This window comes from Dermacentor albipictus, chromosome 8 (genome assembly GCF_038994185.2).
Source record: "Dermacentor albipictus isolate Rhodes 1998 colony chromosome 8, USDA_Dalb.pri_finalv2, whole genome shotgun sequence".
NCBI classification, from domain to species: domain Eukaryota; kingdom Metazoa; phylum Arthropoda; class Arachnida; order Ixodida; family Ixodidae; genus Dermacentor; species Dermacentor albipictus.
This window is the reverse complement of record NC_091828.1, coordinates 18,462,285-18,488,560: the sequence shown is the minus strand read 5'-3', so window position 1 is coordinate 18,488,560 and position 26,276 is coordinate 18,462,285. Positions and strand designations below refer to the sequence as shown.

The following is a 26,276-nucleotide window of genomic DNA, read 5'->3' as shown; positions in this document are numbered from 1 at the left end:
GTGGAAAAGAGGAAAGCAAAGTGAAAGAGATGATGGTGCTAAATACAGAGACTATGTACACCAGGTCATCTGACAGAGTCAGGGGATGGAAGAAAGGTAGCAACAGTGGCGTACACATACAGCATTTGCCAGCTACATGTCTAAATAGTAAGTAAGTATAAGCAGTTGCATGATACATGACAGAGGGAGCCACACATGCCACCAGAACTTCTTGGAACTTATCTATTGGAGGCTATAATTGCAGTTCATAGTAATTTAGTTAAAGCAACCAAAGAGTTACTGGAGTCTGGCTATTTTCACTATTGCATATGTGTAATTTACTCATTTACTACGCGGTGGCGTACAAGTAGAGCATCCGCCTCGCATCCAAGAGGACCGTTGTTCGAATACCAGTGCCGTGCAATTTTCCACTGGATAAAAAAAAAAAAAACAGATCCACGTGATGATAAAATTGCATCAACAGGCCTGGAGTGCGGCCTGATCCCGGTGACCAGAACCGGTAACGCACTCCCTCACCAGAGCAGGATTGGCCACCCTGGTGCAGTACTTGGCCACAACCTCCTATATGAACACAACAATCAAACCCCGGCCCTCAGTCCCTGGCAGCTATGAAGCAACTGACCACGGCAGCGGTCAGACCTGTGATGCAGCAGAGGGTGCTAAGAATACCTGGGTCCGGACAGGCTGCCATTGGAATCTGATCCTGGCAACGTTTAACGCTAGGATGTTATCTAGTGAGGCGAGTCTAGAAGTGAAGTGCTATTGGAGGAATTAGCGGGCATTAAATGGGATATAATAGGGCTCAGTGAGGTTAGGAGGACAAAAGAAGCATATACAGTGCTAAAAAGCGGGCATGTCCTGTGCTATCAGGGCTTAGCGAAGAGACAAGAACTAGGAGTCGGATTCCTGATCAATAAGGATATAGCTGGTAACATACAGGAATTCTATAACATTGACAAGAGGGTAGCAGGTCTTGTTGTGAAACTTATAAGAGGTTCAAATTGAAGGTCGTACAGGCCTAGGCCCCTACATCCAGTCATGATGACCAGGAAATCAAAAGCTTCTATGAAGACGTGGAATCAGCTATGGGTAAAGTCAAAACAAAATACACTACACTGATGGGCGACTTCAATGCCAGGGTAGGCAAGAAGCAGGCTGGAGACAAGTCAGTGGGGGAATACGGCATAGGTTCTAGGAATAGCACAAGAGATTTATTAGTAGAGTTTGCACAACAGAATAATATTCAGATAATGAATACCTTCTTCCACAAGCGGGATAGACGAAAGTGGACATGGAGGAGCCCGAATGGTGAGACTAGAAATGAAATGGACCTCATACTCTGCACTAACACTAGCATCATACAAGATGTGGACGTGCTTAGCAAGGTGCGCTGCAGAGACCATAGGATGGTAAGAACTCGAATTAGCCTAGACTTGAGGAGGGAACGGAAGAAACTGGTACATAAGAAGCCGGTCAATGAGTTAGCGGTAAGAGGCAAAACAGAGGAATTTTAGATCAAGCTACAGAACAAATATTCGGCTTTAACTCAGGAAGAGGACCTCAGTGTAGAAGCAATGAACGACAACCTTATGGGCATCATTAAAAAGTGTGCAATAGAAGTCGGTGGTAACTCCGTTAGACAGGATACCAGTAAGCTATCGCAGGAGACGAAAGATCTGATCAAGAAACGCCAACGTATGAAAGCCTCTAACCCTACAGCTAGAACAGAACTGGCAGAACTTTCGAAGTTAATCAACAAGCGTAAGACAGCTGACATAAGGAAGCATAATATGGATAGAATTGAACATGCTCTCAGGAACGGAGGAAGCCTAAAAGCAGTGAAGAAGAAACTAGGAATTGGCAAGAATCAGATGCATGTGTTAAGAGACAAAGCCGGCAATATCATTACTAATATGGATGAGATAGTTCTAGTGACTGAGGAGTTCTATAGAGATTTATACAGTACCAGTGGCACCCATGACGATAATGGAAGAGAGAATAGTCAACAGGAATTTGACATCGCACAAGTAACACCGGAAGAAGTAAAGAAAGCCTTGGGAGATATGCAAAGGGAGAAAACAGCTAAGGAGGATCAGGTAACAGCAGATTTGTTGAAGGATGGTGGGCAGATTGTTCTAGAAAAACTGGCCACCCTGTATAAGCAATGCCTCATGACCTCGAGCCTACCGGACTCCTGGAAGAACGCCAACATAATCCTAACCATAAGAAAGGGGACGCCAAAGACTTGAAAAATTATAGACCGATAAGCTTACTGTCAGTTGCCTACAAGCTATTTACTAAGATAATCGCAAATAGAATCAGGAACACCTTAGACTTCTGTCAAGCAAAGGACCAGGCAGGATTCCGTAAAGGCTACTCAACAATAGACCATACTCACACTATCAATCAGGTGATACAGAAATGTGCGGAATATAACCGACCGTTATATATAGCTTTCATTGATTATGAGAAAGCGTTTGATTCAGGCGAAACCTCAGCAGTCATGGAGGCATTACGGAATCAGGGTGTAGACGAGCCGTATGTCAAAATACTAAAAGATATCTATAGCAGCTCCACAGCCACCGTAGTCCTACATAAAGAAAGCAACAAAATCCCAATAAAGGAAGGCGTCAGGCAGGGAGATACGATCTCTCCAATGTTATTCACAGCATGTGTATAGGAGGTATTCAATAGAAACATGGGTTGGGAAGAATTGGGGATAAGAGTTACTGGAGAATACCTCAGTAACTTGTGATTCGCTGATGATATTGCCTTGCTTAGTAACTCAGGGAACCAATTGCAATGCATGCTCACTGACCTGGACAGGCAAAGCAGAAGGGTGGGCCTAAAAATTAATCTGCAGAAAACTAAAGTAATGTTTAACAGTCTCGCAGGAGAACAGCAGTTTACGATAGGTAGCGAGGCTCTGGAAGCGGTAAGAGAATACATCTACTTAGGGCAGGTAGTGGCCACGGATTCGGATCATGAGGCTGAAATAATAAGAAGAATAAGAATGGGCTGGGGTGTGTTTCGCAGGCATTCTGAAATCATGAACAGCAGGTCGCCACTATCCCTCAAGAGAAAAGTGTATAACAGCTGTGTCTTACCAGTACTCACGTACGGGGCAGAAACCTGGAGGCTTATGAAAAGGGTTCTACTTAAATTGAGAACGACGCAACAAGCTATGGAAAGAAGAATGATGAGTGTAACGTTAAGGTATAAGAAGAGAGCAGATCGGGTGAGAGAACAAACACGAGTTAATGACATCTTATTTGAAATCAAGAAAAAGAAATGGGCATGGGGAGGACATGTAATGAGGAGGAAAGATAACCGATGGTCATTAAGGGTTACGGACTGGATTCCAAGGGAAGGGAAGCGTAGGAGGGGGTGGCAGAAAGTTAGGTAGGCGGATGAGATCAAGAAGTTTGCAGGGACAACATGGCCCCAATTAGTACATGACCGGGGTAGTTGGAGAAGTATGGGAGCGGCCTTTGCCTTGCAGTGGGCACAACCAGGCTGATGATGATGATAGTTGAATCTCATAGTAACGAAGTCACGTCCTACCTAAACGTACGTTTGTAATATCCAATATTCCTTATAAGCATACTTGCATTACATGTTTCATTGCACATTTCAGGTTTACAGCGTTATACTGGATAATTAGTCAACAATGCACACTCTTTCTTCACAAGTGCACAACATGGTTTTAAAAAAACATTCTCATGTGATACACAACCAGTGTCTTTTACTAACCACCTGCATTGTATTCTTGAATAATCAACTTGTGCCAACTCCATCTTTACACATTTTAGCAAGGTATTTGACAAGACAAGGCATGTGACAGACTGCATCTGTACAGGCTTACTTTTCTGAACCTCGACTGTAAAGTTCTAAAATGGATTGAGTTTTTTCTTATAATCGTTTACAATTTGTAACTGCTAATTGTTGCATCTTTCTGCTTATCAAAGTAGAATCAGGGTTACCACTAGGATCCATTTCTCAGACCACTTTTATACTTGATTTATACATCAATGACCTTCCCTCTTTGTTGTCTTCTAATATCCACTTGTTCGCTGACAATTGTGTTATATTTCAAGAAATTAAAAATACAACTGACATTGTTGCCCTTAAACTTATTTAAATGTGGTATCTGAAAAGTGTAACATTTGGCTAATGAACTTAAATATCAGCAAATGCAAAGTTATGCATGTATCTCGAACCAACAACGACCCATTTAAATATTACCTCAGCAGTACACCTTTGGATGTTGCTAGTTCGTACAGATATCTAGGCATTCACATCGCTACTAACCTAACTTGGGCAATGCATACAGAATATATTATTAGCAATCCTAACTGCATGTCCAGCTACTTGTGTCCTAAATTTTTCAAAGCATCATCTTCTCTCAAGTTAATGCTATATAAAACATTAGTCAGCTCTAGACTAGAATCCATGTCACCTGTTTGGGACCCCCATTAAGAAAACTTAATTATGTCATTAGACTTAGTGCAAAACAATTCCATTCACTTTTATGTTTTCTAACTATGCGATACTAACATAAAATTCTAACTATAATCAAACCACTCGTGTAACTTCCATGAAAGCTAACCATTCCCTTCCTTCTCAACACATTGCTGTATATTTGCATGACTATGCTTATTTCATAAATATAGCACTGTCATACCACCCTTCACGATGTCATCCACAATCATCCAGAATACGTGTCACTCCGCATCGATCATCAGTCAAAACTGAATCGTGCAATAGTAAGCATTCTTTTTTCAGTCTTTTATTCCACATATATCCCTGGATTGGAACCACTATCCTGCAGAAATTGTGGCCATCTCCAACCATAAACATTTCTGCAAAGCCTTAGCTAACTAGGTGCAATTTCGTTGTGTAATAACGAGACTCACTGTATTCTGTTTATATTTATCTTAAAGTTTAATACTACCACTACTCCTCACTATATTGATGTATGGCCTTAAAGTACACAAATTAATCAATAAATAATTAAACATCCGTGTTCATTATAGTATAATCAAGGTTTGGCTTACAGCTTAGCTTAATATCCTCCTCTTTAAGGTCCCTTCAACTTGTGATACAGTCAGTGACTGTGGCTTGTTGTGAAATGCTACCAGCAAAGTGCTACTGCCGAGGCATTTCAGCAGTGAGAGTTCTCATACCAAATCCAGGCCAAACAGGGAGCAGGTCTGCTGGATGGTTTTGTTGTCACACCGCTCCATCTCTGGTGGCGGTGTTCCCGAGATTGGCTGTGGTCGCGGTCGGCCTTGAATTCCGACCCCCACCGGTGGTACTGCTGGCTGTGACCTGCATTAGGAAAGAGTACAATTTACTCAATAGCAAGATGAATGTCGGCACAATGTTGAATTGGGTGCTGGTTTGAGCGAGTTGGTATTTATAACTCATGATGACAGGTCTTACGCAGTAACTATGAGACAAGAACATGTGAAGACACTTGCACTTGTGTCTTCATGTCTTGTCTCCTAATTTGTGTGCAATGCTTTCGGTCATGGATTACATCTTTTTGCACCTGTGGCCATAATGTGCACTGTAATGGAAGACTAATGGTAGAGGACCGAAAGCCTCTGCTTAAGCGACGTTGGTGGGACTCCTACGCTCATCACCTCCTTCCTCAAGGCGAGAAAGATGTGTTGAATAATTACAAATGCGAGAGAACGAAACAATGTGAGCTCTACATACCAGATACATGCTGAGCTGAATACAGGTACAGCGGGCATAACCCCTGTATTTAGGGTGTACAATTTTGTGTACTTGATTCCTTTTACCAGTTGTGCCAAGTGATAGCAAAGAAAAAAGAACACTGTTTCACCTGTAGCGAAGCAGTGACACGATAGTTGGTGAAATATAATCAGCTTAACAAGCCTTACTCTGTTTCTTGTGATATTTGTTGAAGTGAACATTCACAGGTGTATGTAACGTAATTTTTTTTTGTACATTGTATTCAGATGTATTGTACGCCCTGCCTGAATCAGATGTGTTGACATTGCTTGTTTTATTATTTTTCTCCACTCCTGTAATGGCCCTAAAGAAAGGGCTGACAGTATCAATAAAGAAAGAAAGAAAAGGTGCGGGTGAGCAATCTCCTTCCGAAAAGTAAGAGAAGTGTGAGTAGCATTCGTTTATGGAAATTGTGCCTCCCAGCATTGAAGTGGAATGGCAGAGCTTTTCTTCCTTCTCTTACTTATGAAAACTTAGCTACTGGTCTCCACTCGAGCTATACTTTTAACTTCTTACTGCTGCCTTCGTATGGCTTTCCTCAAATTTATATTTGCCCTACCCCAACAATAGGCATCACATTACCCTTGATGACAAGAAGACAATGTGAGTGCCATTCAATAAACACGAGGAGAAGCCGAGCACTAAACAAAGAAGTCTAACAAAGATGAAGTGCACGCATTCAACCATTGTCATTATATGAAGAAGAAGAAAACATAATTTAGGATCACCTCCACAAATGAGAAGGCAGCGAGCAAGAGCATGAAGAAGGCACCAATGCCAGCTCTATCCGGTATGCAGATGTTGGGCGGGCATAGCCAATCATAGCTGCTGCTGGCACAATAGCACTCTTCAGGATCAGTATTCTCCTCTCTGCTGTAGCACCGGCAGAGTGGCTGAGAGGCACAATCTTGAAACTGCCAATCTGTTGGTCATCAGTTTGAATTCTCTCGGCACAATGAGAATTTCTTTTTTCTCGTGAAAGATAGTAGCATTCTAGCAATGGAGAGCGATGTACACCGACAGACATCCAAACAATCAGGGGAGCAAGCTCACAACAGCTATCACTGTAAAAATAGCACCGTGAGGTCACAAGAAAGAATGCGCAGGCACGTGCCTCATGTTGGCCACCCGTGGCGTCCTTCCGTGCAGCTGCAGGCTCCGGCGTAGGCTGGGCCACCGTATCCGCTGGTGCCAGCCACGCCACACTGCCTGGATGAGCACGGCAGCCGCATGCCGCCGCCCCTCGCGGAGGTTCTCCAGTTGCTGCCGAGCATTCTCACTGCAAGATGGGCGGGGTCAGTTGGCGTTGGAAACCTGATGAGCCATGCATGCAAGGTGCTGCGTAGCCTTATCCTCTGCATATTCTAACACCATGAGCGTAAAATGATATACTATACAGTCGAACCTCAGTATAACGATCACTGATAAATGAATTACAATATTAGATATAATGAAGCATATATAAAATGTCTCTTGCCGATATTGCATGGGTAAATTCAGAGCGCGAACTACTGGGACCCAAGCTAATGCACAAGAAAAGACAGGACACGGCGCTACTTGCAACTGAAAGTTTATTCGGAAGGCTAGAGCTCATATAAACCCGACATGTCCAATGTCATAAAGCGTCATAAAAGCAAAAATAAACAAAAAGACAAAAAATACTGTTCATCGGTGTTAGTTCGCCAAAAAATTTCTGTGTGTTAGGTCATATCTAGAAAAGATATTTCAGTGTCATGAAGCACTATAGAAGCATGATGGACATGCCCTACCCCCTTTTTCTTTACCTTGTGGGCCTCTACAGCTTCCCTTCTTGTTTGATCTTCGTGCTTACAAAGGACAATGGCATTATCAAACTTGGGTGTGCATTTACCTTGTGAATAGCAGTCTCTTACACGCATTGCAACTCACAAGGTTAATGCACACCTAAGTTTGACCACTACAGTTGTATGTAAGCAGAAAGATAGAACAACAAGAGAAGTTGTGGAGGCCCACGAGATAAATAAAAAGGGGTTAGGGCATGTCCGTCATGCTTCTATAGTGCTTCATGACAATGAAATATTTTTTCTAGATATGACCTAACACATGGAAATTTTTTGGCGAACTAACACTGATTAACAGGCTTTTCTTTTATATTTTTTGTTTGTTTTTGCTTTTATGCCATTTAATAACACTTAATGACTTAGGACATATCGGGTTTATATAACCTCTAACCTTCTGAATAAACTTTCAGTCGCAAGTAGCACCGTGTCCTGTCTTTTCTTATTCTTCAGCTTGTGTCCCAGTAGTTCGCGCTCTGAATTTAGCCATGCTTTCTTACCAACTCGTACAAGTTTCACTTGCCACCGATATTACACTGTAACAAATATATGATTATAACAAATGTTGTTATAACAATGTTCGACTGCATACACCAAGGCATCTCAGTACCAATGTTGGGAGGGGGCTGTGACATTTGTCCTTGAGTAGCCACTGCCTATTCCAGTCACATGTACAGTGAAAGCTCGTTAATTCGAACTTCCATAATTCGAATTTATGGATAATTCGAACTGTACGATTTGGTCCGGCCAAGCTCCACAGAAGTCTATGTATAAAAAAGTCCGTTAATTCGAACGCGACAAGGTTCCCTCACGGATAATTCGAACTACGCTCGCCTGGCACACGGCCAGAGAAGCGCGCCTACTGCCTACACACAAGGCTGTATTGCCTCCGAAACGGAGAGAACGGCGAGAGAAGGCAAAATCGGAAAAAAATCTAACCGACGCGGGGTCAGCCAGAAGGCAGCGGCGGCTGCCGCCTCTCCGTTCTACGTAACCTCCGAGACTTCTTGCCCGTTGCGAATCTCGGAGGCTTTGCAAATCTTGTACAACTGCTAATGTTGTGTGGAGATGGCACGGCAAGCTCCAAAACACAGCGAATCAAGTACGTCGAATCAAGTGATGGCGTGTGCCCGCGGCACACGCCATCACTTTCTGACGCGCCAAATTTCTGACATGCCCTACTGCTTCCAAATCGCAGTGTACTGTTGCCCTCCTTCACTTTCGTTAGTTCGAACTTTCGTTAATTCGAACTGAAGCGTCTTCCCCTTGCGGTTCGAATTAACGAGCTTTTACTGTATGTGTATGTTTCCCCTGAAACCGGTCTTATCAAGCAGAGGGCAACGCAACTAAAGTGCACTGAATCAATTGCAGGATCCTGGATTGAACTGGAAATTACCCAGATTTATTTTGGACTAAGTTACATGGCTATTTGCAACATTCCTCTCTTGTGCACTGTCGAGTTAGGACTGGGGCTGAACATCTAATTTGCTTCCCCACGCATCGCTCGCCTCCTCGCCGGTCGTTGAGCGGTGTGTCGGGTGTGGAGCAAGAAACATTTAGGAGTGGAAACTCTGTTGTTTACGGCAACCAGAAAAGGTCACAAGCCCGCGGAGCCACTATCATGCTGGCGGTACCTGGCGGCCGAGAAATTACTGCCGTTTTGGTTGCCAAGGTAACCAACCGGTTGCGTGTGTTGCTCGCGTTCGGCCGCGAGCCTGGCACAAGTTCTGCTGAGGGCACTCACACATGCTTCTTTAGCGCTGGTAGCCTGGACAGGGATTGGTGCTATGCTTCAGCCATTTGAGCACAGTAAAAATAAAACACATTCTTTTCGATGACCGCTATAATAAGATGATCTGTAGCTTCCGGTTGTATGCGCTATTGTTTCACATCCATGTGATGAATTTGATTGAATGGGTGTAAGTGCTGCTGGCATTCGTGGAAGGCAAACATGCCTTCAATTTCTTCGAGTATATGACCAAGCTGATTTTCCACAAGGCCATGGGTCTCACACGCTGAGTGAACATCACTGACATTCACTGCTGTTGATGTTCCTGGCTTGTCGTATACACTCATTCTTGATCTTTTAACAGCAGCAATGAGTGATATTTGATGATGCTTCCCGGGGAGTCCACTTCTTTTTCAGGGATGTCAAAGATGCTGGAGACGGAAGAAAGAAGCGGGGAACAGCCTCTGCATGCAGTCCAGGTTTTTTTTTCGAGTGGTCCAGGATTACCTCGCCTCTAAACTCGCCGTAGTATTTATCCCGTCTCATCATGTTGTTCGTGAAGTGCTTCTCACAGACCTACTCTCTCAATGTGAGCTGACAGCCATCCCCAGGAATCGCCACAGCCCATGCTTGCAGACGTTCAGGATCATTCGGAGCCTTGAAGATGCTCACCTTTTCTCAGCAATACGTGTAGCCGCTTTTGCAGATTTCAACAAAATACCTGCGTCCAATCTTAGGCTAGCAAATTCCAAAGAAGGGCATTTGCATGTCGCAGTGCTGTTAGTATTATGGCCCTCTAACAGACACTGACAAGAACTGTTTGTTTGACTTAAGGGCCCACAAACACAATGTTACGGAATGCCAGCTGAAGCGAACGTCCGTGTCTGCTTGTCGTCTGCTTTGAGTGGAAGGCATGAGTGCCACCAAAGAGAGTGTGCCCGAACGCGCCCCAGCTGCCCGCCGAGGCATCTTGCTTTTTTTTTCCCGCTGCGGCTTGCATGACGTGTCACAAGGCACTGCATGTGCCTCTGTCGGCGCATGCTACTTTTGTGACGTTATCTGGCTGCCCGCACTGATGGGAGTTTAACTCCTAAATATTCTTCCTCCGTGGTGCTAGATCTAAGTGTGTAGCAGTGCAAGGCACAGGAATGGTGTTCTAGCATATCTTCTTTCTTACGTTCTTCAGTCATGTCATTTAGTTTACCACAGTAACGGCCCTCCTTCCCGACAAGGAGTCTCCTACAAATAGACTGCGTGGGTTCGTGTAGCCATGAAACTCAACATACATTTCTCTTCCAGCCTCGCACTTACTGCGGTAGCATAGCAGCTATTGCGTTGTGCTGCTGAGCTCGAGGTCGCTGGTCTGACCATGGCCGCGATGGCTGCATTTCGATAAGGCGAAGTGCAAAAATGCTCATGTAATTAGAATTAAATGCCCGTTAGCCAAAATTAATTCAGAGTCCCCGATTAGAGCACGCTTCATAATCAGATTGTGATTTTGCAATGTAAAACCCAAGAATTTATTTATTTTTTCTTCCACCCTCTGATCCTACATTCTACATATCTAGTACAACAGTCAGCAGTTGACAACACCGAAATGAACTTACCCCATGACCTTACGAGAGCTTCAGTACAAAATGTAAGCAATAACCTGACAATAGCTGTAAGGGGCAAAAAAGAACAGTAGAGAGTGTTCAGTATGTACGTGAAAATATCCTGAAAAAATCCAGAAAGCAAGCACTTCCTCTAAGACTGGTGGATATGTCATGGATAACAACCAATTGCGCATTCTCAGTGAAACATTTATGCTTCGTGAACACCACAGAAGAGCAAGAATTACCTGAGAAAGATGTGTCTCTTGCCCAAAGCCCAGTTGACAGCAGCGTTGGATAGCTTGACGTTCTCAATTGCCTGACTGAAGTACTCCAGAATGAGCTGCAATGAACAAAGCTACCTGCATTAGTATCAGCAGTCACATACATACATATTACATTACACAGTCGAACCTTATTATAGCAAAGTCGTACCTGACACAAAAACACCTGTTATATCTGGTATTTGTTATAAGCACATCATTACTTACTGATATCAGAGAGGAACATTTTAGGTTTACTTTGTTATGTCATGTTAAGATAATTCGTTATGTTGAGCTTCGACTGTATGCGTGGTATACATAGAAGATGCACCTTATATTCTAATGAAAACTGATTTTCCAATGCAGCTAATATTTAATGCAAATGAGCCAAGCAATACAGAGACGTAAGAAACACAATACCGTTCACTACATGTAGATGAAAAAAGCTACTTGTTGTCTTTTGGCTGCATACTAAGTTACCTTTGCCTAACCTTGAAAGAGCTATTAAGTGAGAGCTTGCGGCTGGGAGCATGGTATCTACCTTGCAATCTCCAACTGCCTTGTCCTCCGTCTTCTTGAGTATCTTGAAAGGTGCCAGGAGGCGGTAGCGCACGTTGAAGGCCTTGAAGCGCATCCGGTGTGGCAGACCTACGTTGCACAAGGGGCGACAGTTGAAGCCTCTCTAGAGCAAGAGAGAGAATCTGTTGCGTGCCTAGACTGTGCCAATTATGCTAAAGATACTACAGCGGCTCTTGGTGTGGGAGACTCCTGCCACCTTGGGATGTAATGAAAACATTTTAAGACTTGTTCGCACGACGATTTCATGCTAATGCCTGAGCAAATGCAAATAGGGTTAGTATAATCAATGTTCAGACCTGCCATCCCTAGGATTAAAAAACCGCTACAGCAGAAAGCAAAAAATACAAACTTGGTTGAAAAACAGTAAACATTTTAAAAATATTTAATATGTTTACTGTATATTACAGATATGCAGGCTTTCGTCTGTAGAGATGATACGAACAGGCACACTGCTCTATGCAATTCGCAACAATGATCTGTGCTGAAGTCGAGCAGAAATGTTTATGAATTTCATGAATGCAATATTCATGTAACGGCTGTTGAAGAGTCGGTTGCTGTTTTACATTGGCTCTATGAGTTAATATCGATGCCGAACGGGTACGCCCAAGTAGTCAGTGGGTACGAAAAATTCGGCCATAACATCTTTCACTGGAAGTTGTTTTTGCCCTAAACTATATGCAAAAGAAAAAATTTTAAATATTTGTGTCACTACATGAATCGTAAGCAAGCGCTATATATCAGACATATCACGATAACATCGCAATAGTTGGCAGGTATGAATGTTCCACGCCTTTACTCCAAAAGACAAGCCAAGCCACATTTTATGCCAATTGCTTGGGGAGAACAAAGGGAGCTCCTCAAATACTCAGGGAAAACAGACCTTAGAGGTCATATTTGTTGTGTAAGCTACAGAGCACTGAATGAGAAGAGGAACACAATGAGGCGAGATATTATTGAAAAATATGAAAAAAATAATGAAGCAATACACGCAAAATTGAAGAACTATTTCAGTGGCTAACACTCGATTCGAAACAAAACCGAATTATTTTTGGTTGATTCATCATTCTATAGGATGAATTCTGGAAGCATTCGCAAGAGTTCTCAGAGCTCTTTATCTGGTGAGTTGCCTTCAACGTTTCATGTTTGCCCACCTTGACCGGTGCTCGTTTGTTAATTAACCAATGGCACGCTTCCCATTCGAGGCTATTTTCTGGGAAAACCTTAGCCAGAGAACAGGTGCTGTCGTGGGAGGAGCTTGTCCTGCATTCTCGGCCTGTCACTGACTACACAGTGTTTTGAAGCGCTGGTTACGTTCCGGTTTGGCGAGTGAGTGAAATAACTTTATTAAGTGAAATATTGAAGTGAATTATTGGTTTGGATCTCGCATTTGAACAGCACACCCGAAAATGCCCCTTTAAAACAGGTTTTTCTGCTGAAACACATTTCGAGTGGTGAAGCGCACTTTACACAAATGCTTCCGCGGCAATGTGGTGAAGCGTTGTTTCATTACAGCCTCGCGAGGTAACGACAATGAGATCGTGGAAGTAGACCGCTTGACTCAAGCGTCTGATTCAAGTTACGAGAATGACGCGACCTGAAGGTTTGTCGTCGACACCTTTACGGAAGTGACGTGCCATGCCCGTCCTTATTTTCATTCCACCCGCATCAAAATGCGCCCACCGCTAACTCCGCCAAATATAACGCGCGCAGCGACGCGGGTCGGCAGAGGCCGTATTAACGGCCAATCACTTTCGGAGATCTTTCCCTTTTGCGAGTTTCGCATGACTAGCGTCAGACGTGCCAGCGCCCGCCCAGGAGCGACAGCATTCCTGGCACACAAAATGCCAAGCACGCTGCATTTTGGGAACGCGGTCACCCGGCCGTGTAAATGCGGACGAGTCTGGTGCCACAATCACGAAATGTAACTTCACTTGTACGTTCGTACGCGTCAAAATGTGGCATGCAAATAAATGTTTCCACAATATCTCGCTGCAGGAGCGTCTACACGAATGATTATTGCACGCTTGTATCGCACGCCTTGTTATCTTGTACTTTGGAAATCCTGACAGACTCTTGCCGCGCGAACAGCCTCTCGAGATAATGGCGCAACACACACAGAACGCGAAAGCAACGAGCTGCGCTGGATCGAGCCTCACCTCCAGCCATGAGGTTGACTGTCTCAAGCACCTGCAGCGCCCTGAGCTGCTTCATCACCACGGTGCGCTCGAAGTGGCCTGGCTGCTCGTGCTTGTTGGCCTGCGTCACGAAGAGAATCGATGAGGAAGGAGAGCATCAATGCTGCTCACTGTCTTCCGCAAACGCCCGGATACCCTTATTTCCTCTGATATAGCGGAGATCGCCGCTTCCAAAGCGACACTACGGCGCCTATCCGTTTTGTCCAAGATAACGCGTCGTTTAGAAGAACTTCTTGCTGTGCTAGTTGGAGCATTGTTTTGAAGATCCAAGTCGCGCATTCAAAATATTTTCCTGTGGTTGTCTTTTTTGAATGCGCTACTTGGTTCTTCAAAAAAAGTAACATAGTTTGCATGGATACTGCAACTTTACCGCCATTACGCCGTGCATTAAAACCCGGTCTGAAATTACACGACAAATAAAGAAAAAAGAGAGAGGGGAAGGTGGAATAATAATATAATTGCACTTTCTTAGATAACCCGTTTAGGATATCTGTTTCCTGCAATTGCCAGGAAAGGACTTTTCTTTATTCTTTGATGTTACAGGACACGCGATAATTTCGAGAAAAAGAAACTCGCCGCGTAACCGGTGATTACTGTATCGGATCTGTAGGCAATGAAACGCGAATCGACTACTGGGTGGTGCGCTGCAGAGATGCCGTCTAAAATTTCGCCCACAGGTGTACACGAATGTCCTGTACGAACAGCGCTGGCTACATGGAAGTGTGTTCTACTGGCGCGGCACTGCAGGCATGGAAGGCGGCAGCACGCGTACCCGTATGCAGCGGACAAAGTGCGGCTTGGCGTGGACCAGGGTCCGCAGCAGGTTGTCCAGTCGCGTGTGGAAGTCCTGGGTTAGCGTGGACACGGGCTCGTCGCCGTTTTGCCTGTCGCCAGGAGGAAGAGGAGGAGAAACGCGTCAGATCACACCAGCGCCATAGACAAAAGTGCACTGGCCACAAAGAGAATGCGAGAGAGAAAAGACACTCGTCAACCAGACACGCATCCGTTTTGTTACTGTGTACAGGGGAAAGAGGGCTGAGTAGGCAAAAGCGATGGATGGATCAGTGGCGTAGCCAGAAATTTTGTTCGGGGGGGGGCTACGCCACTGGCCCAACATATATATATATATATATATATATATCAGTGGCGTAGCCAGAAATTTTGTTCGGGGGGGCTACGCCACTGGCCCAACATATATATATATATATATATATATATATATATATATATATATATATATATATATATATATATATAATGAGAAGCCAACAAACACTGACACCAAGTACAACATAGGGGAAATTGCATGTGCTTAATAATTGAAATAAAGTAATGGTAAATTAATGGAAATTAAAGTGGATGAAAAAACAACTTGCCCCAGGTGGGAACCGAACCCACAACCTTCGCATGACGCGTGCGATGCTCTACCAATTGAGCTACCGCGGCGGCGTTTCCCCATCCACTTTCTTGGGTATTTATGTGTACTAGTAGAACCCTGGGAGTACGTTGTAGAAGAACCCTGAGAACCATACGCATACTGCTCAGTATCCTACAGCGGCGAAAGAAGACTTTCCAGAAAGGTTCCGCTCAAGGAATGCGGTGCAATCCTTCGAGTCCCCACAGTGATGGTGGCGAGCGACCATTTTTTTTTCTCGTCTGCTAGCCAGAAAACATCCAAAACTCTGTCCGGTGAAAATCCACTCGGCCAGAGCAAACCGAACGCGCACCAAAGTGTACCGCACGGTGGTCGGGGCCATACGAGAAAAACGTATGCGCTCTGGTTGGCTCTGGCAGCCCGCGGTTAGGGTAGCGAGAACAAAAAAAAAATCGAAGAGGCCCAATGTGTCCTCGCGAATAAAAGTCAAAGTAGAAAAAATAAATAAGAACGTATTTACTTTGGCTGGCTTGAGTGTCTTGACATGGATGTTCTGGCGTAGGTTAAAAAAAATGTTTATATTTTTTTATGTGACATGACGGCACAAATGAACCACCCCAACGCTTCGTCTCATTGGACCTCGCTGCCTGTTTGTCAACTCGTCTGCTAGTGTGTTGATTTGGCTTGTCTCGTTGTATGTTCCGATGTAAGACTTTAGAAAAGTCAATAGACATTTGGCGACAAATGTTTATAACAACATTAAAACCACAAAGTTCCGCAATTGAAAATCTAAAGCACAACTTTGGAAATGTCAATGCACCTTTCACATCAAGAGCTTATGAGATTTAAACCCATAAAGTTTCGCAATTGATATCCATGCGCTCCATAGATTCCGTGGCCTCAGTGAGATGCCGCGGCGAGCCCACTCACCATCAAAGCGCCCTTGAAACTTTGTGCTCGGATGGGACTGCTTGGCGTTATGTGACTCCCGGTGTATGGGCGTTGCCACGAAATCCAGCCCGAGTTTGCAATCTTCGCGGTTAAATGTCTTTTCGAGCGTCAAAAAGACATTCTAGACAAAATCCAGAGTGATTTCCGGCGCCGGAGCTCACTTTGGTCGGTGGTGCATGGACAGCACGAAAAAAATTCGGGGGGGGGGGCTGAAGCCCCATAAGCCCCCCCCCTGGCTACGCCCCTGGGATGGATGGATGGATGGATGGATGGATGGATGGATGGATGAATGAAATGAATGAATGAAATGAACAGACAGACAGACAGACAGACAGACAGACCGACAGACTGACAGACACAGACAGACCGACAGACAGACACAGACAGGCAGACAGACAGACACAGACAGGCAGACACAGACCGACAGACAGACGCACAGACAGACCGACAGACAGACAGACACTGACAGACACAGACAGACAGACAGACAGACACAGACAGGCAGACACAGACCGACAGACAGACCGACAGACTGACAGACACAGACAGACAGACACAGACAGGCAGACAGACAGACACAGACAGGCAGACAGACAGACACAGACAGACAGACAGACACAGACAGGCAGACAGACAGACACAGACAGGCAGACACAGACCGACAGACAGACAGACACAGACAGGCAGACAGACAGACACAGACAGGCAGACACAGACCGACAGACAGACACAGACAGACAGACACAGACAGGCAGACAGACAGACACAGACAGACAGGCAGACACAGACCGACAGACAGACGCACTGACAGACAGACTGACAGACAGACACAGACAGACAGACACAGACAGACCGACAGACACAGACAGACCGACAGACAGACACAGACAGACCGACAGACAGACAGACACAGACAGGCAGACAGACAGACACAGACCGACAGACAGACACAGACAGGCAGACAGGCAGACACAGACCGACAGACAGACACAGACAGGCAGACAGACAGACACAGACAGGCAGACACAGACCGACAGACAGACCGACAGACTGACAGACACAGACAGACAGAGACAGACCGACACAGACAGACACAGACAGGCAGACAGGCAGACACAGACCGACAGACAGACGCACAGACAGACCGACAGACAGACACAGACAGACCGACAGACAGACACAGACAGACTGACAGACACAGACAGACGCACAGACAGACCGACAGACAGACTGACAGACACAGACAGACAGACCGACAGACAGACACAGACAGGCAGACAGACACAGACAGGCAGACACAGACCGACAGACAGACAGACTGACACAGACAGACAGACAGACACAGACAGGCCGACAGACAGACACAGACAGGCAGACACAGACCGACAGACAGACGCACAGACAGACAGACCGACAGACAGACAGACAGACTGACAGACACAGACAGACAGACAGACAGACAGACAGACACAGACAGACAGACAGACAGACACAGACAGACAGACACAGACAGGCAGACACAGACAGACAGACAGACAGACAGACAGACACAGACAGACCGACAGACAGACACAGACAGGCAGACAGATAGACACAGACAGGCAGACACAGACCGACAGACAGACAGACACTGACAGACTGACAGACACGGACAGACAGACAGACAGACAGACAGACAGACAGACAGACAGACAGACGCACAGACAGACAGACAGACGCACAGACAGACCGACAGACAGACAGATGATTTTAGAAGTTGCAATCCGTGCGTTGCTCTGTCAGCCTGAGATGCCTGGGCCTATGGACTTTTGTCTTAAAACAGTCTAGGGCCTAGCCGGTTTAGCTCTCAAAAATTGGTCACGCTCGACATCATAGCTTCGAGAAAAACACAAGATATGTTCGAGCGCCTCCTTACCGCTGCATGAGGCGCATGTAAGTGAGCCTGCCATTGTAATTAGGAAGCAATAAGCTTTCACAAAAAGTGGGCGTAAATGTTCGGGGAACGCGGCAGCCGTTTAGAACTAGCTGCTTTTTCTACTGACGCGTGTACCGTGGAATTCAAAGGCGCATTTTGAACTCCCATGTGCGATCACTGCAATGCGTCTCTCAACTCCTCCGGCGGCCAGGCCGTGAGAAAGCGTACCTTTTCGTTAGTTTTATTCATTTTTGTTTTATTGTATCTATGGTACGCAGACTACTCCAGCTACTCGTGCCCAAATCCTTGGATATCGCTGATTGCATTTTTTTTTCCATTTGGTTTCACCTCCCTTTACTGCCATTTTCACTGTTGAAGCGGTCGGCACAAGGGGTAGACAGATAAATATTTTAAATTATCGGCTGCAAGTAAATAGTAAATTTAAGTGCATAAATTTCAATTTAAGTTACAACCAAGTGAGTTGTCACGATAATAGTCGCCTTCGAAGCTCGTGTTAACTCTCATCTATAGAACACATGTTCTGGCAACATGAGCTCGCCCCGGAAAAAAATAATGAAAAAATAAAAGAGAATACAAAGATACGAGCCATTCCACTCTGTGAGGGTGGATGACCAGCGAAGCTATTTAGCACACGACACATAATTTTGCACAAAGGTACGAACATATTTATTGTCTCCGCATCGGTGGTCATCGTCACGACAGGCATGCACACGCATTCTCGTATCACCTGTGTTATGAAATGCGTCCGTCACGTAAGACAGTGAACGGCTCATACCTCCTTAAGCAATGGTTCATTCCACCGTAAATAATAATATCAAAAAAGATTAATGCTGCATCCTCATTGCGACGACACAACAGAAATGAAATTCTACGCTGCAATGATAAGAGGCAGCAGAGCCAGCTGGGAACGAAGACGACCACGCTCGAGCCATTGCTGATTATGATAGTTGATGATGACGACGATAGTTTCCTCTGGCCAATCCTGCTCCCTCAAGCAATGAGCGGCAACGGAGCCAGCTGTGGAAGAAGACGCGGTTGCGCCGAAGGGCGCCAACGAGCTAGTTCGCGAGCTGTTCGCGGACGGAGATGTGCTAGCCATATACAGCTTCGTTGTGAAAAAGAAAGGAAAAAAACGTTTTGTATTCACACAACACTCACAGCTCCGTGTGCGCTGTCGGAGACACCCTGAAGGAGACACCGCGAGGAGCGACACCTGCAAAGGAAGAAGCACCAACATGATACGACGAAAAGAAAGCTTCGGTGCTAAACTCAATGTGAAGGACGCATTGAAATTTTTGCTTACGATGGAGCAGAACTGAAATCTAAGACGTCTCAGTCCTCCCGCACTTGCTGTTTCAAATCATTTAGCACGAAAATTTATTTCAATACACAAGTAATTTACACTAACCTTGAGCGTTGCATCTAAACGCTCCATTTATGCAATACTATTCATTTAGCTAGCTGCAATACGTGACCTCTGTTTGGCTCAATTCATGTACAGGGAGCGTCGCTAAGTTTGTGATGCGTAGCCCCTGCGTCATTGCATCGAATGATCAAAGGCTCGTGCCCGATGTCCTAATGGGGAAATTTAGTGTGCATATAGTGTCTGCTTTCGGTGAGGAGACTTGATTCAATAATTTATGAACACAGGCTAACACTACACTAACACATACGTAAAAGCTTCCAAAAGCCCATTCGCATACGAATCGAACCGAATCACTGAGTCAGGCTTCTCCTCCGACAAACCCTCATTGCAATGAAGCCAACTCTGGCGAACGCACGCACGCACGGCCAACTGTCGTGGCTGTTCTAAAGTATCATCCACGAAGCCCACGAAAGCAGTGAAAGCACGCACCATCGGCGAACAGCGCCTTGAGCTCGCTGCCGAAGAGGTGCGTGGCGAAGCCGAACGCGCAGGAACTGCGGTGGAAGACGGCCACAACGTCGTCGGGAACCACGTCTCGGTTGGTCTCGAGGAATCCGGACGCCTCGTAGGTCACGTTGCCCGCATAGTGCCGGATGCCGAACGCAGCGCTACCACACTTGGCCTCGAAGAACCTGCCGGTCGAATAAACGCTGGGATCAGGGAAGGTCGTGCCTACAGGACGCAGAGCACGGAGCAGTCCAGCATGAATAGCAACAGTCAACTGGACTGCAGAAGCACGAACGAGAACGTCGTTTGCCGGTACTTATTCGAGTACACTTGCCGTTTTCAAGAATACGCCAATACTTCTCGATTCTAGCGCTAGAAACAAGAACATACTGTATGATAAAGATTGCGGGCACAAATTATGATCCAAACAGAACACGTCTTCACTGTGTATAGACGTGCAACCAGGACGGGTGTTATCGCTCACCTGGGACTAGTCTTGTGCTGCATGCGGACCTTCTGTACGTAGGTCTCGGGCGTACCACGTAGCGAGCACTCCACGTCCACCATACTGAGCAAACCCGTGCGCTGCGATGCAGAAGACGCGGTGCTCAGAGCACATAAGGAAGCCTCCAGTGTCCGCTCACACACATGTTATTGCGATGTGTTATCGCGTTCGATAACATGGACACTACAGGCGAATTCCCACCGCAGTCATCGGCGTCGCCGTGCGGTCCCGTATAAAGTCTAAATGCGATAAGCGCGCGGCCGCGCGCCGTGCGCTTTAAGCCTATTTCACATGCAAGCGAAAATGCTCGCGAATCCTGCCGCCGCGCCGCAGAAATCTGTTTCGAGCGGCGGCGGCGGCTCTAGCGGCGGGAGCGGCGAGGTTCGCGCAAGTTGGAATTTCGTCGCGGCGCCAGAGCGGCAGCTCCGCTTCCGAGCGGCCCGCCTCTCCACGTGACCAGTGGACGACTAGTGCGGAAAAGCCTGCGCATAGGACGATGTTTATTTACTTGCCACACGTAGTACGGGCAACATGCCAAGAGAGCTTTTCAACGAATTGCTAATTGCCAAGCGCAGGGTATGTATTTATAAAATAAAAATTTGAGAGGAAGGTGCAAAGCAATGCTTATGTTGGTAGTTGCAAGCTACCGAAACTGGCTGAAAGTCCCGCGTTCTTTGCCAGCAAGATTGCTATTCGCGACGGCGGAAAACACAAGAACGGCACCGAGAGCGGCGCTGCTGCGCCGGCGTTGAGAGCGCCGCATGCGAAGCAAAATTCTATTATACAAATGCCTTTATTTCCATAAACGTACAATTTATGGGGGATTTAAGGAAAAAGTTGCTCGCAGCAACTTGACGGGCCTTAAACCCGGTCTGAGGGCAGCAGCAGAAGGCACAGGCACTGATTTAGAGCCGACAAAACAATACATAAGCGAAAAAAAAACAAAGACAATGACAACTTGGCTTAGACAGTATGCCAGCAAACAGAAGTGCAATGGAGAAAAGAAAACAAAAAAAAGAAAAACGTTACAAATCATAAAAACTACGCGAATTCACAGTGTACAGTATAGTACAAAAGAAGCAGCAATAGAACAAGGTAATTTTAGGAAAGAATAAGACATGATTTGACAGAGGCTAATATCAAATTGAGATATGCGACGACAGTCTACTTCAGAAAATAGTCACAAACAACCCATTAAATCGTCTTCAAAATGTCACTGAAATGCTCATATAAATGCGATACAGGACAGGAGGTGACATCTATGTTATTACATTTAAGCGTGTTTAATAGGCGTGGTAAGCGGTGGTACAACATTTGAAGAGAATAGTTAGTGCGAGGGTGTGGCACATACCAGTGTTCAGGTGACCGTGTACTGTATTCTGTTCTGTTTCTAGTTAGCTGTGCTAACGATGTGATGTATGGCTGGCTTTGTTTTGCTTCTTTACGATAGGCTAGTAACAGCCTCAACTGCGACAGAGAATGCAGTGTGAGTAAATTCAACTGTTTGAATAGAGGTGCAGTGTGAGCGTCTACTGGAGCATTACAGATACTACGTATTGCCTTTTTTTGAAGCAAGAATAACCGGTTTATGTTTGTAGCAGACGTCGCACTCCACACGAGGCAGCAGTAGTGTACGTGACTCAGGAAGAGAGCGTTGTACAAAAGAAGTTTGACCTTGCGCGGCAGCGGTCTTAAGCTGAAGAGCGCCCCAGCTACTTGCGCAAGTTTGCCTCCAAGGAAGTCGATGTGATTAGTCCATAACATATGGCTGTCAAAAAAGACACCTAACGTCTTCGCAGACTGAACAAGCTCAATTCTTGAAGAACCTATTATAATGTCGGTCGCTAAGCTCACACCTTTATTTTTTGGTTGAAATAAAATAGCTTTTGTTTTGTCAGTGTTAATTCTTAAGCCATTATCCTGTGACCATGTGTGTATTTTTTTAAGAACAGAGTTTGCAGTTGAAACCAGCCTTTCAACGTTGTTCGATGAAAAAAGCAGCGTAGTGTCATCTGCATAAATAATGTATTTAGGTTCACTATCGACAAGAACAAGGTCATTAACGTATATGTTGAAAAGCAGGGGGCCCAATATGCTTCCTTGGGGAACACCAACTGTTACTTCCTTGAACTGGGAGCAGATGCCATTAATTTCAACGAGTTGATTCCGCTGATTTAAATAAGATTTCACTATATCCAAAGCAATACCACGAATACCATAGTACTCTAGCTTCTTTAACAAAAGTTCGTGGTTAATAGAGTCAAACGCTTTACTGAAGTCGATAAGAACCCCGAGCGTGAGCAGCTTGTTTTCAAAGTTTTGCAATATTTGTTCCTTTTGTGTTAGTAACGCGAGCTGGGTTGACCGTTCCTTTCGAAAAGCATATTGACAGTCAGTGAACAGGTTATGTTTTTCAAGGAAATCTGAAATATGCCGAAATATTATTTTTTCAAGTCCTTTTGAAAATACTGGAAGTATGGAAATGGGTCTGTAATTAGATATCACAGTTTTATTGCCTTTTTTAAACAGAGCAAGTACTTTAGCTGTCTGCATTTTGGCAGGAAATACCCCAGATGTCAGGCAGAGGTTGTAAATGTATGTTAAAACAGGCGATATATTGTTCAAGACGTGCTTTACAGGTGTAATCTGTATGCCGTCAATGTCACACAACGTGGTATTACGCAACTCAGAAAATAAATGGACTAGCTCAGACTCAGTAGTAGGATATAAGAATGTACTATCGGGGCACCTGACCTGAACATAGCGGGTGGCATTTCTGTGCACACATGAACCAGCTGCATTAACAAAGAAATTATTAAAGTAATCGGGAAGCATTTCATCCATTTTAAAAATCTCAATATTTGCAGGCGACGACGGCGCTCGGTTTAACAGAACATTTAGTTTTTTCCAAGTTTTGCGACTATCATTTTGACAAGACATGAAGTATTCATATTCATAAGAGGCCTTGGCTTTCCGAAGCTAATTTGTTAGCTTATTGCGGTAGCGTTTAAATATGTGTAGATCGGTTATATTACGAGACTTAACAAACTGGTTATAGAGCATGTTTTTAAACTTTATTTTGCGAAAGAGGTAATCCGTGATCCACGGTTTGCGAATGTGCGATGGTCGCTTGCGTCTAGCTCGCAGAGTAAAGTTTTCCTGGTAACACGTGATGAAAATACGTAGAAATTCCTCATATGCTGATTGTGCACATTGTGTGGCATATACATCGCTCCAGTCAAGTAACTGAATCTGTCTGCGAAACGTTTCGAGACGGTTTGGTGTAATCACTTGGCTGGGGAAAAGACGCTGTCTGTTTTTTTCAGTGCATCGTTTGAAACAGAAAAAAACGGGCATATGGTCGCTCAGGTTACATGAAAGAACGCCGGCTTTTATGATAGCCGTTAAAACATTGGTGATAAACAAACCCAGGCAAGTTGACGCGGCATAGGTTACTCGTGTTGGAACAGAGATAACGCTTGAGCAACCATGCGACTGAAGCAGGATATGAAATTCCCGAGTTAAGCACGTGTCAGCTAGGAGATCAATGTTAAAGTCACCACCCCAGATTACGTCATACTTATACGTACATACATATGCAAAGAAATTTTCGAAAAAACTAAATAAACGTGGAATATTGCCTCCAGGTGGACGATAAAACACCGAGTAAACGCTTCTGCCGCTGACAAAGGATAGAACTTCGTAGTCATCTGTGACACATGAGAATTCTTCTTAGCGGGTGGTACCCCTCTCCCATCTCTCGTTCGCGCCGCCTTGATTTCCTCCTGCACTGCGCGTGTTTGGGCACGTTTCGTGCCACGCGCGGTGTGTGCCTACGTGTGTGCGCGTGGACATTTCCTTTCGAAAGGCGGTGTACAGTCTGTTTCACATTTAGGGGAAAACTCGAAGCGCATTGCATCGCGATGCGGCGAGCGCTTGAGTCAGGCGGCGGCAGCAGCTCGCGCAGGTGCTCGAGGGGCGGAATCTTGAACGGCGTCGTCTGCTACGGCGGCGCGCACTGGCCGCATTGTCGGGAAATGTTCTACTGTCAGGTGCAGGGCGCCGATCACATCGTTACTGCGTGAAATGAGCAGGTATTCTTTGCTAAGCGTTGCGCGACGCCCACTGATACGCCTCGAATGTAAGTTCATCGCTGCAGGGCAGTCATAAACGACGTACTGATTCCATACATTCTTGACGGCCCGTTTCTGGAAGGCGACTATATATTCTAACGCGATAGGACGCCGATCCACACAGCTCGTGCTGTGCAAGAACTGCTAGAAGAGCGCGCAGTCACTCTCTTGGAGCGGCCGCCTCAATCCCCGGGCGCCAACATCATTTAAAATGTCTGGGGCTCGTTGAAAGTATCGCTGGCGCAACATCCCCTCTATCAGTCGCCCGAGGATAGGCTTCGATCCACCATCGTCAGCGACTGAGACGTGCTGCGAATGAACACATCCCTGATCAAGTCATTCTACACTTCACTGCTTTCCAGGATGAGCGCTGTCATCGCTGCCGCTGGGGACATGACGAGATACTAACTGAAGTTCCGAGCGTGACGTGTCCAATTCCCCACCGGCGGGCAGGGTCTGTCTGGTGTAGCGAATGATTGTCGAGAAAAATTACTTCCAGCTCATTGTCTGAACCTAAAGCTTTCATTTAATCGTATCGGTTTGTTTCATCGTGTTCGACTCCCATTGTTGAGTGCCGTTTTCCTTTCGAGCCAAACAAGGACTGAGCACGTTGCGCGCTCATCTTGGTGCGTTTTGTCGCTGCTCATTACGGCAGCACACACAGTGAAGAAATATACGTGCACACGCTCAGTACTCCGGCCTTTCGAAAGAACAAATGAATCATGCTGTCAAAAGAAGTTTGTGGAACTCCATTATCGCCAATGAAGGATCAGAGTTTGGCGACGCACAACGTTTAGTAAAGAATATCAGCTCAGTTCTCGCAGTACCGATGAAATCGGTGCACTGCGCCTGACAGTACCACGCTTCCCGAAAATGCGGCCAGCGCGCGCCGCCGTAGCAGACGACGCAGATCACGACACCGCCCCTCAAGCGTGTGCGCCTGCTCGAGCTGCTGCCGCCGCACGACTCCATTGCTTGCCGCATCGCGATGCAATACGTTCTGAGTTTTCCCCTTAGTGTGAAACAAACTGCACACGCTATATTTGCCTTTAAGAATTAAGGTCGGTACGCTTGACGATTATTTTTATGGCTGCAATGCGGCGAAAGGGCAGCGTCTGCTTAACCATGTAAGTGACGCTGAGCAGGTAATTGGAAACGACATCGTATGTGCCGCCGGAAAAATCGTCAGCACATACGATGCGGCACATACATACGGCACCTACGAGCTAAAGTCATTTTTGCAGTTTCTCACATTATGTTTGCTACAAATCCGTGTTGTATCTGATGGCGACAACGGACTTCTATCGACACTGTGCGGAAATAAACAAGATATATCGCTGCATAGCACAAGTACGACATGCGCACACAACTTTAACTAGTACGTCTCCTACAATATGGAATAGAGGCAGCAATGTAGACAGCTTGGCCATTTTTTAACAGTACTCAAGAGACGGAAGTTGACAGTATTATTAATCATTCCTGCTTCAGCAATGCCGGCGCGACCAAGACGCGGGTGTGTATCGTCCAGTAACCCGATCGATCGGTGCGGTGGTGAAGCGGGAATG

At 45.6% G+C, this 26,276-nt stretch overlaps 1 protein-coding gene and 1 non-coding gene across 10 annotated transcripts in view; both read right to left on the bottom strand.

The window, feature by feature from the left end:
- dachs (unconventional myosin-IXb-like dachs) overlaps window positions 1-26,276 on the bottom strand; it is a 505,117-nt gene that overhangs the window by 8,376 nt on the left and 470,465 nt on the right. For all 9 annotated transcript variants that reach the window (XM_070523093.1, XM_070523095.1, XM_070523094.1 and 6 more), the window contains 9 exons: window positions 20,558-20,658; window positions 20,056-20,258; window positions 19,359-19,413; window positions 14,711-14,822; window positions 13,900-13,999; window positions 11,706-11,812; window positions 11,150-11,244; window positions 6,878-7,042; window positions 5,187-5,331 (listed from right to left, as the gene is read on the bottom strand). In XM_070523093.1, the coding sequence (XP_070379194.1) occupies window positions 5,187-5,331; window positions 6,878-7,042; window positions 11,150-11,244; window positions 11,706-11,812; window positions 13,900-13,999; window positions 14,711-14,822; window positions 19,359-19,413; window positions 20,056-20,258; window positions 20,558-20,658 (1,083 nt within the window). The remainder of the gene's footprint in view (window positions 1-5,186; window positions 5,332-6,877; window positions 7,043-11,149; window positions 11,245-11,705; window positions 11,813-13,899; window positions 14,000-14,710; window positions 14,823-19,358; window positions 19,414-20,055; window positions 20,259-20,557; window positions 20,659-26,276) is intronic.
- TRNAT-CGU (transfer RNA threonine (anticodon CGU)) lies at window positions 15,312-15,384 on the bottom strand. The gene has a single exon. It is a non-coding gene; the product is annotated as a tRNA-Thr (tRNA).